Here is a 15,584-nt window from a genome sequence, read left to right on the forward strand (position 1 = left end):
TTACTATATAATAGATGTTCGACGTGGTGCCTGTTTACAAATCGTCGAATTGTCGAAACCCGTGCACTTGTTATCACTTCCGACTTGACTGTGATACATACTACAATAAGTCTTTGTTTAATACCTTGTAATATTCTTCCTGTATTAGTCATCGAACAATGTTGAACATAGTTGAACATAGAAGTATATTATGCACGTACAGCAATGTTGAACACAGTTGAACATTGAAGTATATTATGCATGTACAGCAAGAGCTACATTCGATAGGAATTTTTCGAATCGATGGGTAGGACGTTTTGGGTCAACTCGTTCACGTGATGTAATACTACTTGATTTCTTTCTATGAGGAACATTAAAAAATATTACGTACCGTGAAAAGACGATAACGCCAGAAGAAAGGTACGTAAAATTATTGCAACATGTGCCACAATGAATCCAGAGGTAATAAGAAGTGTACGGGCTTCCAAACGGGCACCATTTCGAACATCTATTGTAACGTTAGATTTGTTGCACACTCTTTTGTTTATTATCGAATGACCTTGTATTAGGGGTCGTTGAAACCGTCTAAACATCCTTTGCACTACCCTCCAAGACCCTCCATTTATAAAAAGATTATTATTACCACATATTATGGCCTCCTTCAAGTTTTCCCATATATCTAAAAACAACAGAAATATTCAAAGGGATCAGAATTATTGCTGTACCCTGTATAGTAAAAAATTTATATAACTTTTCTATTACATACAAGGTAAAAACCATCATAATAAAATTACTTTAAATATGAAATAGATTACTTTGATTCTGTTTATTTATACACTTAATTTTTAGCCCTTAAGATCAGTTTATACAGTACTAAAATGTAATATCTGCTAAAAATTGAACAAATTCAAACAACTTGAAGCAAACTGAAAGAAGTAAATGAGGCTAAAAATTAATTGTACTAAAAAATATCCGTAATAAGTCTCTAGTAATAGTCTGAAATTACATTGCACACAAAAGATTAATCAATTCATGTTTCAGAATACATGAGAACACATAGTAAAGTCTCCTTTTGCTTAAAAATGTTTCATTTTAGTATGTTATGTGAATAATCACATGAATTGTATTTCACGTGGTATTTGTACCACTAAAAACAATTTTTCATATATTTTGTACAATATAAATTAATCTCCAATAATGGGTAAATTTTCAATATTTAATACTTTAAACGGATAATATTTATCGCTAAAACTTAATAATGAAAATTGTAAAAATAGATTACAGCAGAATTAAGTGATTACCGCCTAATACCTAAAAGTAAATTTGTTCAATACTTTCCATGGAGATAGTATTTCTGTTTATCTTAGTAAAAAAAAAAACAATTCACAAATAAAACTAACTGAATCCTTATTTCTCCAGTCTTTCATTTCAAAGAAGAAGTTTGAAAAAGTTTACAATTCTGTTGGGTTGTTAGACAGTATTCAATGAAATGATAAGGGTGCTAATACTCTGAGAAACAAACTACGATTGTGGATTTTATTGGAGTTTGAACCAACAATTAACCGTTTGCGTGCCACGGGTTACTACAGAAATCTTTCAGTTGATGTCGAAATATGCCAAAAATTTTATTTCGGACATTTTCATTGAATACAACTGTTTGGAAGTAACACGAAACAAAGGTAAAACTGATTATGTGCAGGGTTTTTGTTCAATTTTTTACAAAAAAAAGTTTCTGTAACACTTATGAAAATAGAAATTTCAATAAATCTGATGACACGCTACGGTAGAATGTGCACTTTGTGGCCCAATGCGGCAGTACTTTTCGACGTAGGATGCAAACAGCGCGATACTTTTGTTACGTTTCAGGTGTAAACGTGAATTAATCATGCGATAAACGTTGTAAATAATAAAAGCAAGTAAAACTTTACCTTTATATATACTAAAAATTATACTCAATGTTTGTAGAAAAACTTTCATAATATACAAGTTACTCCAAACAAACAACGTCCGTACTATCGTCATCGTTTATTTTCAGACATGGCATATCAATGGTGCTATTTATTTCACGTGATATGTTTTCCAAAGTCTCCAATTCGATGGTGTCATTTTCGGCATTTGTACCAATAACCTCTTGACGTTTTCGAACTTCTGCGTTTGCTAAATCAAGAACTTCTTGCAATACTTCCGCCACGGCATTAGCGGAATCACTTGTTGACTTTGCTCCTCTTGAATTATCCATTTCGTTTACTAACTCAATCTCTTCTAAAACTTTCGACTGTTTAGGCGAGCCATTTATTTTTGTTTGTATTATATTTTCACCCGGTGATTTTACTTTTTGCGTACTTCTAGGCGATTTTTGTTCACTAGTTTCTTTCGAATTACTAGCATCATCGATCGTTCTATCTACTTCTTTCATCTCAGTGTTTTCTTGTTCAACTTCTTTCACGGAATCTACCTCATCTACATTTACAGTACTATCAGCAGAATCTTTAATGGATTTATTTAAACTTTCACACACTGTATCTTCTTCTTCAGTGTCTTTATCAGTTGTCTTTACATGTTGTTCTTCTTCTTTTTCAATATCTTGCCCTTCCCCTTCTTTAATATCTTTACTATTATTTTTTTCTTCATCCTGTGTCTTATCATTTTCTTCATCCTGTGTCTTATCATTTTCTTCATCCTGTGTCTTATCATTTTCTTCTTCCTGTGTCCTATCATTTTCTTCTTCTTCTGTTCTATCATTATCTGCTTCCATTGTCTTACTTGTACTCTCCATTTCTTCCTTCTTTTCTATATCTTTTTCTCCGTGGTCTTCGTTGATATTGCCTAACGAAACAACTTGTTCTATTTCCTCTTCATCTAGCTTATCTTTATTACCGTCTTGCTCATTCTCTTCATCTTTCTCTTCTTTTTCTTTTTCTTCTTCTTCTTCTTCTTCTTTATGCTGTTTTTGTTTATGTTCAGTAAAACTTTGTGAAGTATCCAGATTTTCCTCTAAATTCACATTCTCGTCTTCTTTACTTTCTTTTTGTATATCCTCATCTTTCGTAACTTCATTTTCATTTTGCGTCGACGAGCTAGCAACATTCATTTCTACATCTTCATCTGCTTGCAATTCTTCTCCTTCTTTCTGAGTTTTATGAAGCTGATCATCATCAGATTCTTTCATGACAAGTTTCACGTCAACAGCATCTTCTACTGCTTCTTTTCTAGGAGAACATATTTTGCTTTCCTCATTACTACTAATGTCCGTAAAATTATTTTCATTCAAATTCTTTGCATGTTCCACTGATTCTTCCTCATCATCTTCAACCATAAGTGCTATACTCTCAGACGGATCTTCTGATAGATTATCTACTGGTTCACTTGGGCCTGATTCTTTTTCTATTACTGAACTTTCTTCACTTAATTTCTGTAGTTTTAGCGTTGGCTGCTTATAATGCGACAATTTGTGTGTTAAACCTAAAAGCTTATTTTCATAACTGGCTCCACATTCATCACAAACATATGTTTTAGTGTCAAATATAACTTCTTTATGATCAGATTCAGACTGTGATTCTTCTATTTTTTCCATTGACAGTTTTGGACTTTGTCCAGATAAGTTTTTTATTTTACGTGTCGATACCTTTCTTGCACTGCTTTCCAGTGCTTTATTATCCTGAATTTCGTCTATCATAGTAGGTGAAGCGCTTGTAAATCTCAGTCGCTTTTTTCGTGACATAACATCTTCGTTTGATGATGATACGTCGCTTACCTGTATACTTTTTGCTATAGGAATACCTTTTAAAATGGTTTTTAGTTTTTTACGATCCTGTCTATTGTCAACATCTGCATCAGACCAAGATGAGCCAGTTGCTAGTTTATGTTTGGTTAGAACTCTTCGACCTTTTCTTGTGACTCTTGATACAGAAGAATCTGAATCTGAACTTTGAGTAGCGCTATGAGTACTATTTTTCTGTTGAAGTTGCCTAACCCTTCGCGTTCGAGGTAGTGACTCTTCTTTTGAATCTGTGTTACTCGCTTCTTTTTCATCAGATTTATGTTTCTTATTTGGTCCTATGTCTTTGTCATTAATGTCTTCGTTTTCTAGTTTTACACTTCTGAGAGAACGTTTTTGACCCTGTCTTCGTGTATCCTTAACTACTTTATCAGGTTTATTTTCATTTGTCACATTTTGGCCTGTTACAACATATGTCTTATTACCTACATCATCCTCGTTAATTTTGTAGAGTTTTTGTTCCTTTATATCAGTGTCCTTCAAAACATCTTTTAAGAAAACTGTACAAAGTTTGGTTTCTGAAACATTTTGTTGCACTTGGATTTCAGCTTCACTTGTACAAATGTTCATATTTTTCCAACAACTTTTGCATACTGTATCTCCAGTTTTGTGAATCTTATACATGTCATCCTCATTTTTAATAGAGTTATGACACTTATTACAAACTCCCAATTTTGATGTTGTGTTTGAGTTGTTATTACGCAACTTATTATTTTGAGATCTTGTACGTATCATTTTGACCAAATTATTATGTGACTCTGATAATGTGTTTAAATTTGTTCTAGCAGATTCAGTGATGGTAGTTTTGCGATTTACAACAATAGTTTTTACCTAAAAAAACAAAATAATGCTATTACAAAACAAGAACAATACACATTTTATAGACATAATGTAATATGCTAGAAAACATTACCTTAGGAAAAGTTGCATAATCTATTTCTTCACAGTCACTGTCATTCAATATGATTGCAGTTTCTTTAGATACATTTTTTAAATCTAACAATACATCCAATATGTATCGGCAAGATAAGCATATAAATTTATAATCTTCATAAGTTTTTTCAGGCTGCAAATTATAATAAATGTAAGAAGTATTATAATTAGTAAATATAATTAAAGTTTACATCAGTGTCGGATAATTCTTACCTCATAATTAAAAAGCTGTTGTATTTTATCCAATGAATTGTATTGTAAAGCCTTATCTTTACTAAGATCAAAAATGAATTGGTTTTTTGCTGGTTCCAGACAGAAACTACAGAACTCTTTACATGCATATGCCTTTTTTTCTATAGCATGTTTATGCTTTTGTAAAAAAGAGCTACATTGACTTAATTCATATGCACATTTGTGACAAATTTTGGTTGGCAATTGCTCTATTGTAAATACCTATATGTATAATAACCAATGAATATGGCAGTAAAAATACAACAAATATATAATTAATGGAGTATGTTTAAATTCAACATTATATGTTTACATTTAATTGATAACAATTTATAATTCTCTATATTGGAAAAAGAAAATTATGTCACAGAACTAATGCCACTTCAAATTTAAACTACTTGATAAAAGAATACATTTGATTTCAATACATCCTCAAAACAACATCACACAGTAGCAACTTAAATATTACAACTTGAAACATAATTTAAAATATCGTTATATTGTTGAACATTACAATTAAATAGGATATTCTGAAGTCTACAAGTAAAAACAGTGTTGTTTTTATGCTATTAAAATTTCTTTCAATTGTAATAATCAAATATCGTTTTACATAACCTTTACTGCGTTGTTTGGACTGAATACATTTTGTATAAAAATTATCTACAGTAGGTGCCATGTTACTAAAACTAATAGCACCTTTTCTTTCTTTGGAACTAAATCCTAGAGAAGTACTGCAGATTCGAACTTAAACATACTCTTTTATTTGAATATTTACGTTATTCAATGTGCACAGATATCGACGCACGCTCAGACCTATTCTAGCAAATTTAACTCTTTAGAACTATAGAATTCGAACAAAACTTAATACCAGATATGCGATTCTGGGTACATATGTGTATCTGTACGATAAAACTACCTTAGCAAGTGAGCAGATCTGAAATTGTTCTTGAAATATTTGTTTGTTGTCCGCCGTAATGTCTAAGAAAACCCCTTCATCACTGGCACAGAGAAAACAGTATGATTCTGGCATAATGGAACACCAAAATTAACAAAAAGTCCGAATTATATATTAACTAAACCACACTCAGTATCAGTACAACTGATTTAACCTACACAATAACGTTCAATTTTTTGGCGGTTACGTATCCAGTAACAAACGTATTGCAACGCAATACATTGGCGGTAATACTACACAAAGCTAACATGGCGTATGCGTTCGACCCTTGAGTATCATCAAAGAAAAATGTCCTCCACCCATTCGTACGTTGAGATTTTGAATGTTACTTGTTTACCAACCAAAATATCGTGGATAATAGGAATCAATTGATTTGTAAGTCTTTCAATTTTTTTGAGTATTTTTTATTAAAGTAATTTTACGAGTTCAAAAACATACATAACACCTTTCTTTTATCATGTATATATACATGTATATATGTATATATATATACATATGTATACACATACATACACATAGTATATTAATAAAACAAGAATCTATCAAAAAACATCAATATTTCTATACTTCTAACTTATTGTTCACGTTGAATCCATTTTTGTAGATTTGACAGTGAAAATAAATCAAATATGGATTTGTTTTGTTCACGAAACTGTTCGAAGCGATCTTTTAAATCATCTAACATTGACCTGAGGAGTAGAGAAAGTATCATTTTAAAATAATTCTTATTAAATAACTAATTATAAATTTGTTATTTATAAAGAAAAAATTAGTAAATAAAGATATGCAACAAATAAAACACTTTCAATCTATAAACTGATTGTACAGTCGATCACCTGAAAGATTCCGTCATGCCTCTCGAGAACTCGAAAAAATCTTGCATGCAGACATTTGTTAAATCCGTGAAACCTTTTTTTACAATAGCACTCATCTCTTTATTTTCTTGTTTTATTTGTTCCACCTTCGGTTCTTCGGTTGGATCTTTAATCCCGGTCATTATACTCAATTGCTAAACAAGGAAAATTGAGTGAAAAATTTGATCAACTCTGTTTCTGTTCATTGGTATATGAAAAGAATTCGTAGTACAGATAATCGCATCGACAGAATATTTTTCTCGTATATTAGGCAATGATTTATAATATCGAATTATACTTTAACGAATTCAAACGTTACGCGCGAAATAATACACGTGAATACACGTGGGTGGCGTGATGTAAGAGCTAGAACACCTTTATAGTACTTTCAGTGAACGTAGGAACACATGTACAGACTGTATTTTAAGAAATATCTAAGATCAATTATGTTTATACACAAATTCAGTCGTTGCAGTGCATTATATGTATAACTTACGTAAGTGATAAATAGTTCTAAAAGACTCATTATAGACAGTTACATACATGTGATAAATCATTGTTTTAAAAATAACATTATTTCCGCTAAAAAATTCATCGAATATTTATTTCCCCTATTGTCAATTAACCTTTCGTATGGTACACGTTATTTCCATCCGATTGACTTCAAACAGTACACACGTACAATATATACGTGAATTTTTCCTAACATAAAACTGTCAAGTGCGATTGCATTGCACCACTGCAATTGCATCTTCTTATAGAGGTGATTTTATTTAAATACGCACACGATATGCGATGCACACAATAGCCGAGGGTTTCTCGGTTCTGTTTTGCATGATTAGGACCATTGGGCCCGAATTATCACTGATTTAAGAATCAAAGACGACACCGGAAAACCTGACAACGAACACAGAACAACGTCCTCTGTTCTGCTTCTTACGGTACCGCGACTTCTAAATATAGTAACTGCTTCTCTGCGAATTGTTTTCGTCGATCTGTTCAGTCCAACATTTGGAATACTGATCGAACTCACACGGGCTTGTCGGTTTCTGCGCATTCGCGGTTTTATGTATCGACGCGCGCAGTTTATACGCGGGCAAAATCAGATGTGTTTAAATTACACCGAATATCACAAAAATATATATGATTTTTTCTGATAAAACAAAACAAAAAAAAATAATACAGCTGTACGTTGAAAATTAGAAAGAATCATAAATCTTCGTTTCGGTCAAACACTCGATTCGTAAATGACAATTTGCACTATCGGTTTCTTCTTCGGTTGACTACTGTTATTTACGTTCGCAGCGATATCGCGAAGCACAGCCTCTACAGCTTCTTCCCATTCTTGATCCTTCGTGCCTTCTCGATTAAGAGAAGCTGACCATTTTAAACGTGGCATCGATATTACCGTTAAAACTTTCCTAAAATGTCACCATAGTTACTTAAAATATCTAACATAATTTATTGGATAACAATAATAATTACCTGAGATCTGAATGGAGTGCAGACATGTCACCACCAGCTTGTTCACCAAGTCTTCGAATAGTCTCCGCCAATGGTCCACTAAGCCTCTGCAGTCTTCTCCATGATTGAGCATACTGCCGCCTTACGAGCTCAATAATGGTACTCATCAGCGCCAAACCAACCAGAATATAAAGAGTACACAATAACATGTACTTGGGTTTTTTTGCAGCTATAAAATGTTACAACGGTATACAATAAGAACTACTACGTCGTAGAATTCACGTGATTTTTTTACTACTTACTCGGTACTAGATCACCGAAACCTATAGTGGTCATGGTCACAAAACAAAAATAAAATCCATCGAAAAAATCCCAGTCATCCTCCCATAACATGAACATACCTGCACCGCAGGCTAGATATAAAAAAAGTAAACCTATTGCTGCGAAGGCTCCTACAGGAAAATATACGTATGCATAAAATATAGAATAATGACCGACCGCAGATATATACCAGTTTCGCGCGTATAGAAATAATTTCAGTCACAGTTACCAAGCGATCGCCTTCCAGCTAAATTCGTCGGAATGCAGGAGAAGGAAAAGCGAAACGGAAGTTTCGTTTTCACTGCTAAAGCAATTTCAACTACGACGGTGGCAAATAGTTTTCCACAGTCGGCTATCACTGTTAACGTCAGAGGTATACCAACGAAAGCGTACAAGATACAGAACATCCTTCCCCCATTAGTTGATGGTACAACGTTACCATATCCTAAAACAACGAGAAAAGCTAAATATCACAATCACACGTGTATTTTGTGCATTGAAAATTGATTTAACTCGTACCCAATTCTATTAGAAACTGTAATAAGCACGACTTCTTGGTCGACATAGGCTTACGTTTAAATTAGACGTTTAATTTTGATTCATTACCGATCGTAGTAAGAACAGTGCTTGCAAAAAAGATGGCTTGAAGAACGCTCCATCTTTCAGTGACGATCGGCGGTAAATCCGCTGTACCACGATCTTCTTGATCGATCGTATCCGTCACGAAACTTATCAATAGACCACCCTGTGCTGCTTCCTGGACAGCTTCCTCGTAAGCGCGTAATTTCACGCTAACCTGCAAACATCCTTTGCCATCGTATTATTTGCAATCATTTCAAGAGTTTTAGCTTATTTTCAAAGTTGAATTTTAACGATATTTTCCAAATCATTTTTACTTCGAATGGAAGGTCGAAGCTGCATAATTAGTGTTCGAAATATTGACTCACCAATGTTCGCAAATTTGAGACATCGGTATTATTGGAGACAGAGTCAACGAATGAATATCGTTCTGCGCGTAAATTGGCGCGCAAAGTTTCCAAACGCGCCAATTCTACCGGAAGTTCGACATGTCGAAAAACCTGCCAATTAAAGTAAATTGTATCGATCATCGACGTGTTTTAATTCCTTTTGTTTCTTTATCTTTTTCTTTCTTTTTGCTGTTATATTGTTCTCAAGTATAAAAATATTCTTGTCTAATGCTAATGACATCTGATGCGCATATTTGTAAACCTCTTCACTCTCAAGTGGTTGACAGATTAATGTCGTTTTATTTACGCATTTGGTTTACATTTCGGTAATGTCGTTAATCATTTTTTTGTGAGAAAAAAGTTCTAGAATTATCAGTGACTGCAATTTTTTTCGACGATAACGATTTAATCGAATAAAAGAATTACAAACAAAAAATAACGCAGTTTGAAGTTGAACAAAGAAGGTTAGTTCCAATCACATCCAGCCGTACGATTGGTCCATTGCTAAAAATAAAGATACCAATTGGAAATCCAGACTCGCGTTGTTATTTCTATAAATATTGCATTCCATGTAAACTCGTGTAAATAAAGAGTATGAATTTGGAATATTCATTGACAAATTTGACATCAGTCAAACTACATTTGTCGTTAGTTTATCGATGTATTTTTTGATTATTCGTAAAATTTCTATAGCGGACAATACTACTATATAAAAGGCAATACTATTTGGAAAATCTCTTCTTTTTTTAAATAACAGCACAAAGATTTTTTCATAAAAAATAGGATATATTTTTTCTATAAAAAAAAAAAAAAAAAGTACATATTTATTTGACTTACCAAACCTCCTATTGCCGTATAAAGCATTAAAGTAATCAAAAGTCCAACATGACCAGCGATCGATTTGATTTTTTGCATATGTTCCTCGTTGAAAAATTTCTTGGTTTCTGTGATTTCCTCTATGCTGTTTGTTTGAGCGAATTCCACAGATAAATTTGACTTTTTGGTCGTCATTTTAAACACACACGTCTTGTGAAACACGTAACTGCCTCCGATACTCGAGGAGAACTGATTGAGTTTTGCTCGAATCTTCTACAATCGCTCCGGTTATTTCCGTATGGAAGAGTAAAGGAAGTGTGGTCTTAAAACATCAACCGGAATTCGATTCTGTCAGGTGCTCTTAGAAGATGATCGGTATAATGTTTTAAGTGGTGCTTGGCGCTTGTTCAGCACTGAATCTTCTCCTGTAATACTAGTATTTCTTCTTTGGTTCAATTTATCTCAATTTTATGGAAGTTTCTTCAATAATTATATTTTCAAAGACATTTTAAAGGAAAGAAAATTTGAACGAATTTAAATGCTTCGAAACTTAATATTTCTAGAACCCTTTTCATGGCCATTTCATTCTTATTCTTAAAAATGAAATTATTCCGAATACATATTGACATGGACGGTCAGATATTTTATAATTTAAATTGGTTTACTTTAAAAATGCTTCAAGTACAGCGTGCTATAGCGCCATTTTTTAAAAGTGAACAACTTGCTAAAGGTGCATGATTATACCGAGAAGGTACACAAGTACTTTCACATATGTTCTGTGCACGGTCGGTAACGAAGTACTGCGAATAAACCGCGATTGTTACTCTCGAGAGAAATTTGCAATAACCAAAAAGGGTAAAAATTGAAGCGAAAGTAGCAGTAGCCATTAGATATTTAGGATAAGGTCTACGATGTTAATTGGAAAGTAATTTAATAACTAAACTCAGCACACAGTTCTCGTAAGTATATCTTACACATACTATATGACAGGTTATAAAATGTTGTTAGGTAGTTAAATAAAATTGAAAATAAGTATGAATATCTATTACAAAAATATGTAAATTATAAATCATAGTATAATATAAATGATCATTGAAATGTATAATTTAGTCATAATGGAAAATTTTGGCATTTATTAAATTGCTTAATCTGTGCTAAAACTATGCACAGATATAATTCTATGTTATTTCTACTCATGTGTAGTAAAAATTGATTGATAAGTTTTTATAATAATATTTATTTTAGTACTAATATGCTCCATTATTGAATGTGATTTTAGGCCATGACAGCAGTGAAAATTCATGGTGGAATTGACATCTTGCGTCTTCCTGTTAATCAAGAAGAACATGTATTTCCACCGTGGCATATTAAATACACACAATCACACATACTTCATTCAAAATGTTCCAAAAGTGAAAACAGCTGTGGCAATAAGGATTCTAATCCCTGTCAATTTTGCATGTATGATAGATAAATATAACTTTATACAACTGTAAGAGATTTATATCATATAATTAATTTTATAGTTTCAGCCGTACATTAGAACTACCACATATGCCAGATATGGTATTTCCAAACAATATACTAACTTTAAAGCATCAGAATGGTGCAACATTACAATTTAATGCCTTAGATGCTTTGAAAACTGTTTCAAATGGAAAAATTAATATTCAGCTAGCATGTGCAGAAGCTTGGAAGGAATCCAGGTGTGTGTGGACTTGTTTGTTAGCTGTTTTATTATAGCACTCTTAAATATACATTACTTTATTAAATAGATCAGAGAGCAGTGAATATTTGGAGGAAAAACTAAAACCATTTGATTGGACATTTACCACCACTTATACTGGTACAATATCTAACTTTGAAGTACAGGAAACTAACGAGCGAATTGATGTGGATAAGTTAAGGAGAAGAGATAAGATCTTGTTTTATCATGACATAACAATGTTTGAAGATGAACTTCATGATAATGGTATTGCAGTGTGTTCTGTAAAAATTGTAAGTTAATAGAATCCTAATGCAAGTACTTGAAAAGAAACAATCTAAATGAAATTCATTCTAATTTTATTTATTGATTCTAATAGCGTGTTATGCCGACTAGTTTTTTCATTTTATTGAGATATTTTTTGAGAATTGACGGTGTAATGTTGAGGATAAACGACACACGAATTTATCATGAGTTTGGTCAAGATTATTTATTGAGAGAGTATACATCAAGGGAAGCCAAAGTTGAAGAAATACGCGTAAGTAACTCGTTTATAAAAAAAATATCATTAAAATTAAAATCAATATCACTTCTGTTAGCTTTTTATCATGCAATATATAAACTAATATAATAAATATATTTATCACAAATTATAAATTTATCCTTTTTTTTAGGCTCCTCCATCACTTTTTATTGAACCAAGTGAAATAGCTCCACATTTACCTTTAACTGGATGTCAGTATCATAAACTAATAATTACTTCAAATAAAACGGAATCTGTTTAAAATAATGAATGGGTTAAGGAAACAACAACTGGTGCTACATCGGTTAGAGCCAATACAAGTGAAGCAGACAGTTCTGTTACTTAAAATTTGCACTTCCATATGACTGTATCACAGTTTGAAATAGCTAATAATTGAGCAAAATTCTTACAATTTGACTGCAACACAATAATTGAAAAGATGTAAAATAATCATGAAGAACATCATGAAAGCTTTGATATTAGTATATGAATACTGTATTTAATGAAAAGTTGAAAATTTTAAAAATCTGCTATATGATATATAACACATGAATAAAACATTCACAAATTATTCTAAATAAATGCTTTTTCAATAACATATTTAACATTATATTAATCCTTTCTTGCTTTATTTCTTGAGAATTATATGATATTATTGCATTTCCTCCGTAAGTATGAAGTAGAGAAGTATTTCTATGATGATTCTACTTGCATTTGTAAATCTTCAGGTTTTGGAATAAATTCAGGTTCATTTGAATTTTCATCATATCTTCTTCGAACAACAGTGTTTAACCACGAATAAAGCTTTCTATTATATTCATGTTCACTTAAACAAGTAACTTTAGTTGCAAGGAAAGTATTCTTTACTGTAGACAAATTTGTAAATGTAATTTCTTCATGTGGCCTTTCCCCATACGAAAAATCAAGTGTACAATAACCTATTGCATGTATATAATCACAACGTTTTATTTCTCTACCTAGAGTCCCATTATTCGTTTCCATTGCCCAATTATGTTCAAAAATCTGTATACAATGATTAAATATATATTTTTTTTTTCCATAAGCTGTATTAGAAAACAAAGTTTTTTACTTACAGCAATATCTTGTAAACTTGTATCAGGAGGATAATTAAAGTTGGGACGTGGCTTGGGCAAATGTTTTGGACATGTTTGACTTTTTAATAGTTTAATATCTATGTTCTTAGCGTCTTTACTATACTTCTCATCAATTCTTTTTCTCTCCTGACGAGTTAATTCAAACTGCTTTTTATTGAAATAAACAGAAATGGCTCCTGTTCCATCATCAACTACAGAAATTTTTAATTAAAATGTTTGTTTAAGATGTAATCTCTTACTGAGAATTATAAAGCAAATTGTTTTGTTGTATATGTTCATATTACCATGATACTCATAAAATCTACTATCTTGAGAAGCATATATTACAAATCCCATTATTTCAATTTTTCCTATTTTAAGATAAGGCATATTAAGAGGATGAAATTTGACATGTTTACCCTCTAGATAAGGCACAAATCTGTTCAATTCCATTATTAAAAAAGGTTCACATATCTTTACTTTCCCTAAAATAATTTATGACAGTTGTAACAATGTATTTGTAAGATGTCCTACATGAAAGTAAACACTATTATAAATATTCCAATACCTTTAAGTTTCTTTAAACGTTTGCAATGAACCCACTCCTCTTTCTCAGACAAGTAGAAAGGATAATCATAATCTCCAACATGCGAAACAAAATCTTCTCCTATTTCTTTTGGTAAATCGGTCCAATGTACCGCATTTGACATTTTTACAATAATACACTTTTTTCATGCAAATATTTTTCTAGCATTAATTTGTTAATGCACCTTCTTTAAAAATTTATCAGCCGCGGCGTAAACTATTTATTTCATAGTAAACACTTCTCACATGAGCCAACTGTTTACAATCCTATATTCAATAAGCATCTAATCCGTAGATACCCTATTTTAAACGCTAAACCGTAGAATAATTGGCGGGAAAAGTTTTTCCATTACCAATAGAAAAGTATTGGAAAGATTCGAAACTACATTTTAACCGAGTCACGTTGGATTTTAACGTCTGTCACTAGGGTGCGTTGTAAGTTCAATTTTGACACTGACACTTTTAACCTTGACACTGGTTCATTTTTTCATTACAAGAAGCGCTACTTCAGTCATTGGTTTAAAAAAATATTACGGGCGATACGAGTTAAAGAATAGAATTATCGTAAAAAAATTATCTAAATTCTTTACTCAATTATATAAATATATTTACTTGGACGATATTATAATATGATTAGCGTGTTTATTATGACTTATTATATTTCTATTATAAAATAATAAACATTTATTCTCTAGAAAAAATTGCATTATATACAAAAGCACTATCTTATTGCTATTAAGATTCACTGGTTGCATTGATTGAGTTTTTTGAATGACAGTTCCAACCTACGTTAGCAGTGTTTGCATCTACGGATAGCTGAATAATCGAAGGAACAAACACGCAGCGTTTCTTTCTGTTGAAACCGTAATTGCTGTTACCAGATGTACTGTATCGCAGTAGACTAACACGAATCAAGTCCCGTGTGCATTGTTCCTTTACACACCGCCTGACCTTGGGAAGGTCACGCCTGTTACACGCACCTCGCATTCCTCGAATCCCCCGCGTTCCATTCTTCGCGAAGGCAAGCTTACTTCGATAAGCAATAACGTCTCATTCCCAGTAGTAATACATACGTACATGTACCTTTCATGAATTAAACACTAGGCGTCACCTTTATTCTTCTTTTACGAATAATCCAAATACAAACACAAAATTTAGCATCTTTATAGAGAGGAAACCGTTCGAGGATACTTTCTACGAAGCAAAGTAACCTTTCTTTATTTTTCGATCGAAACTATTTTGTATGCACTTCTCAATAAACATTTCGGTCACTGACACGAGTCGTATACGGTATACCGTGGAAAACCAAGCAATTAGAAGAAAGTTCGCAAGTCAATTTGTTATTTATTCATTCGGTATTAGCAAATAGTACGATAAG

At 32.2% G+C, this 15,584-nt stretch overlaps 5 protein-coding genes across 5 annotated transcripts; 1 reads left to right on the forward strand and 4 right to left on the reverse strand.

Annotated features, from left to right (window-relative positions):
- Window positions 1–518: 518 nt before the first annotated feature.
- On the reverse strand, window positions 519–6,094 carry LOC108579348 (myb-like protein X). Its single transcript, XM_017942872.1, has 5 exons — window positions 5,838–6,094; window positions 4,904–5,143; window positions 4,671–4,823; window positions 1,908–4,588; window positions 519–658 (listed from the first exon to the last, which is right to left on the reverse strand). The coding sequence occupies exons 1-4, from the start codon at window positions 5,949–5,951 to the stop codon at window positions 1,967–1,969; spliced, it is 3,129 nt and encodes a 1,042-aa protein (XP_017798361.1). The 5' UTR covers window positions 5,952–6,094; the 3' UTR covers window positions 519–658; window positions 1,908–1,966.
- A 356-nt stretch (window positions 6,095–6,450) lies between these two features.
- LOC108579320 lies at window positions 6,451–7,742 on the reverse strand. The gene is made up of 3 exons (XM_017942827.1): window positions 7,516–7,742; window positions 6,713–6,885; window positions 6,451–6,565 (listed from the first exon to the last, which is right to left on the reverse strand). The coding sequence occupies exons 1-3, from the start codon at window positions 7,576–7,578 to the stop codon at window positions 6,451–6,453; spliced, it is 351 nt and encodes a 116-aa protein (XP_017798316.1). The 5' UTR covers window positions 7,579–7,742.
- A 216-nt stretch (window positions 7,743–7,958) lies between these two features.
- On the reverse strand, window positions 7,959–10,494 carry LOC108579394 (potassium channel subfamily K member 1-like). Its single transcript, XM_017942921.1, has 7 exons — window positions 10,321–10,494; window positions 9,463–9,594; window positions 9,122–9,311; window positions 8,745–8,960; window positions 8,497–8,646; window positions 8,216–8,423; window positions 7,959–8,151 (listed from the first exon to the last, which is right to left on the reverse strand). The coding sequence occupies exons 1-7, from the start codon at window positions 10,492–10,494 to the stop codon at window positions 7,959–7,961; spliced, it is 1,263 nt and encodes a 420-aa protein (XP_017798410.1).
- A 594-nt stretch (window positions 10,495–11,088) lies between these two features.
- Window positions 11,089–12,945, forward strand: LOC108579371 (TIP41-like protein). Its single transcript, XM_017942896.1, has 6 exons — window positions 11,089–11,258; window positions 11,579–11,760; window positions 11,826–12,005; window positions 12,075–12,297; window positions 12,384–12,542; window positions 12,679–12,945. Exons 2-6 carry the CDS (start codon window positions 11,582–11,584, stop codon window positions 12,787–12,789), a joined length of 852 nt encoding a protein of 283 aa, XP_017798385.1. The 5' UTR covers window positions 11,089–11,258; window positions 11,579–11,581; the 3' UTR covers window positions 12,790–12,945.
- A 275-nt stretch (window positions 12,946–13,220) lies between these two features.
- LOC108579321 lies at window positions 13,221–14,331 on the reverse strand. The gene is made up of 4 exons (XM_017942828.1): window positions 14,190–14,331; window positions 13,927–14,106; window positions 13,622–13,833; window positions 13,221–13,550 (listed from the first exon to the last, which is right to left on the reverse strand). The coding sequence occupies exons 1-4, from the start codon at window positions 14,329–14,331 to the stop codon at window positions 13,221–13,223; spliced, it is 864 nt and encodes a 287-aa protein (XP_017798317.1).
- Between the last annotated feature and the right edge of the window lie 1,253 nt (window positions 14,332–15,584).

The sequence above is a fragment of the Habropoda laboriosa genome, unplaced genomic scaffold, assembly GCF_001263275.1.
Source record: "Habropoda laboriosa isolate 0110345459 unplaced genomic scaffold, ASM126327v1 scaffold76, whole genome shotgun sequence".
NCBI lineage: Eukaryota > Metazoa > Arthropoda > Insecta > Hymenoptera > Apidae > Habropoda > Habropoda laboriosa.

Bases quoted from the DNA above. Each gene is read 5' to 3' on its own strand.
- LOC108579348 (XM_017942872.1), bottom strand. From the start codon at position 5,951: ATGCCAGAATCATACTGTTTTCTCTGTGCCAGTGATGAAGGGGTTTTC. The intron at 5,144-5,837 runs GTAGTTTTATCG...TTATACATATAG, and splicing joins AGATCTGCTCACTTGCTAAG to GTATTTACAATAGAGCAATT. The intron at 4,589-4,670 runs GTAATGTTTTCT...TTGTTTTTTTAG, and splicing joins ATTATGCAACTTTTCCTAAG to GTAAAAACTATTGTTGTAAA.
- LOC108579320 (XM_017942827.1), bottom strand. From the start codon at position 7,578: ATGGTCCTAATCATGCAAAACAGAACCGAGAAACCCTCGGCTATTGTG. The intron at 6,886-7,515 runs GTGCGTATTTAA...TTCCTTGTTTAG, and splicing joins TTGTGTGCATCGCATATCGT to CAATTGAGTATAATGACCGG. The intron at 6,566-6,712 runs GTGATCGACTGT...TCTACTCCTCAG, and splicing joins GGCATGACGGAATCTTTCAG to GTCAATGTTAGATGATTTAA.
- LOC108579371 (XM_017942896.1), top strand. From the start codon at position 11,582: ATGACAGCAGTGAAAATTCATGGTGGAATTGACATCTTGCGTCTTCCT. The intron at 12,006-12,074 runs GTGTGTGTGGAC...TTTATTAAATAG, and splicing joins GAAGCTTGGAAGGAATCCAG to ATCAGAGAGCAGTGAATATT. The intron at 12,298-12,383 runs GTAAGTTAATAG...TGATTCTAATAG, and splicing joins CAGTGTGTTCTGTAAAAATT to CGTGTTATGCCGACTAGTTT.
- LOC108579321 (XM_017942828.1), bottom strand. From the start codon at position 14,331: ATGTCAAATGCGGTACATTGGACCGATTTACCAAAAGAAATAGGAGAA. The intron at 14,107-14,189 runs GTATTGGAATAT...AAATTATTTTAG, and splicing joins ACGTTTAAAGAAACTTAAAG to GGAAAGTAAAGATATGTGAA. The intron at 13,834-13,926 runs GTAATATGAACA...AAATTTCTGTAG, and splicing joins TAGATTTTATGAGTATCATG to TTGATGATGGAACAGGAGCC.
- LOC108579394 (XM_017942921.1), bottom strand. From the start codon at position 10,494: ATGACGACCAAAAAGTCAAATTTATCTGTGGAATTCGCTCAAACAAAC. The intron at 8,961-9,121 runs GTAATGAATCAA...TCGTTGTTTTAG, and splicing joins CACTGTTCTTACTACGATCG to GATATGGTAACGTTGTACCA. The intron at 8,152-8,215 runs GTAATTATTATT...GTGACATTTTAG, and splicing joins GCACTCCATTCAGATCTCAG to GAAAGTTTTAACGGTAATAT.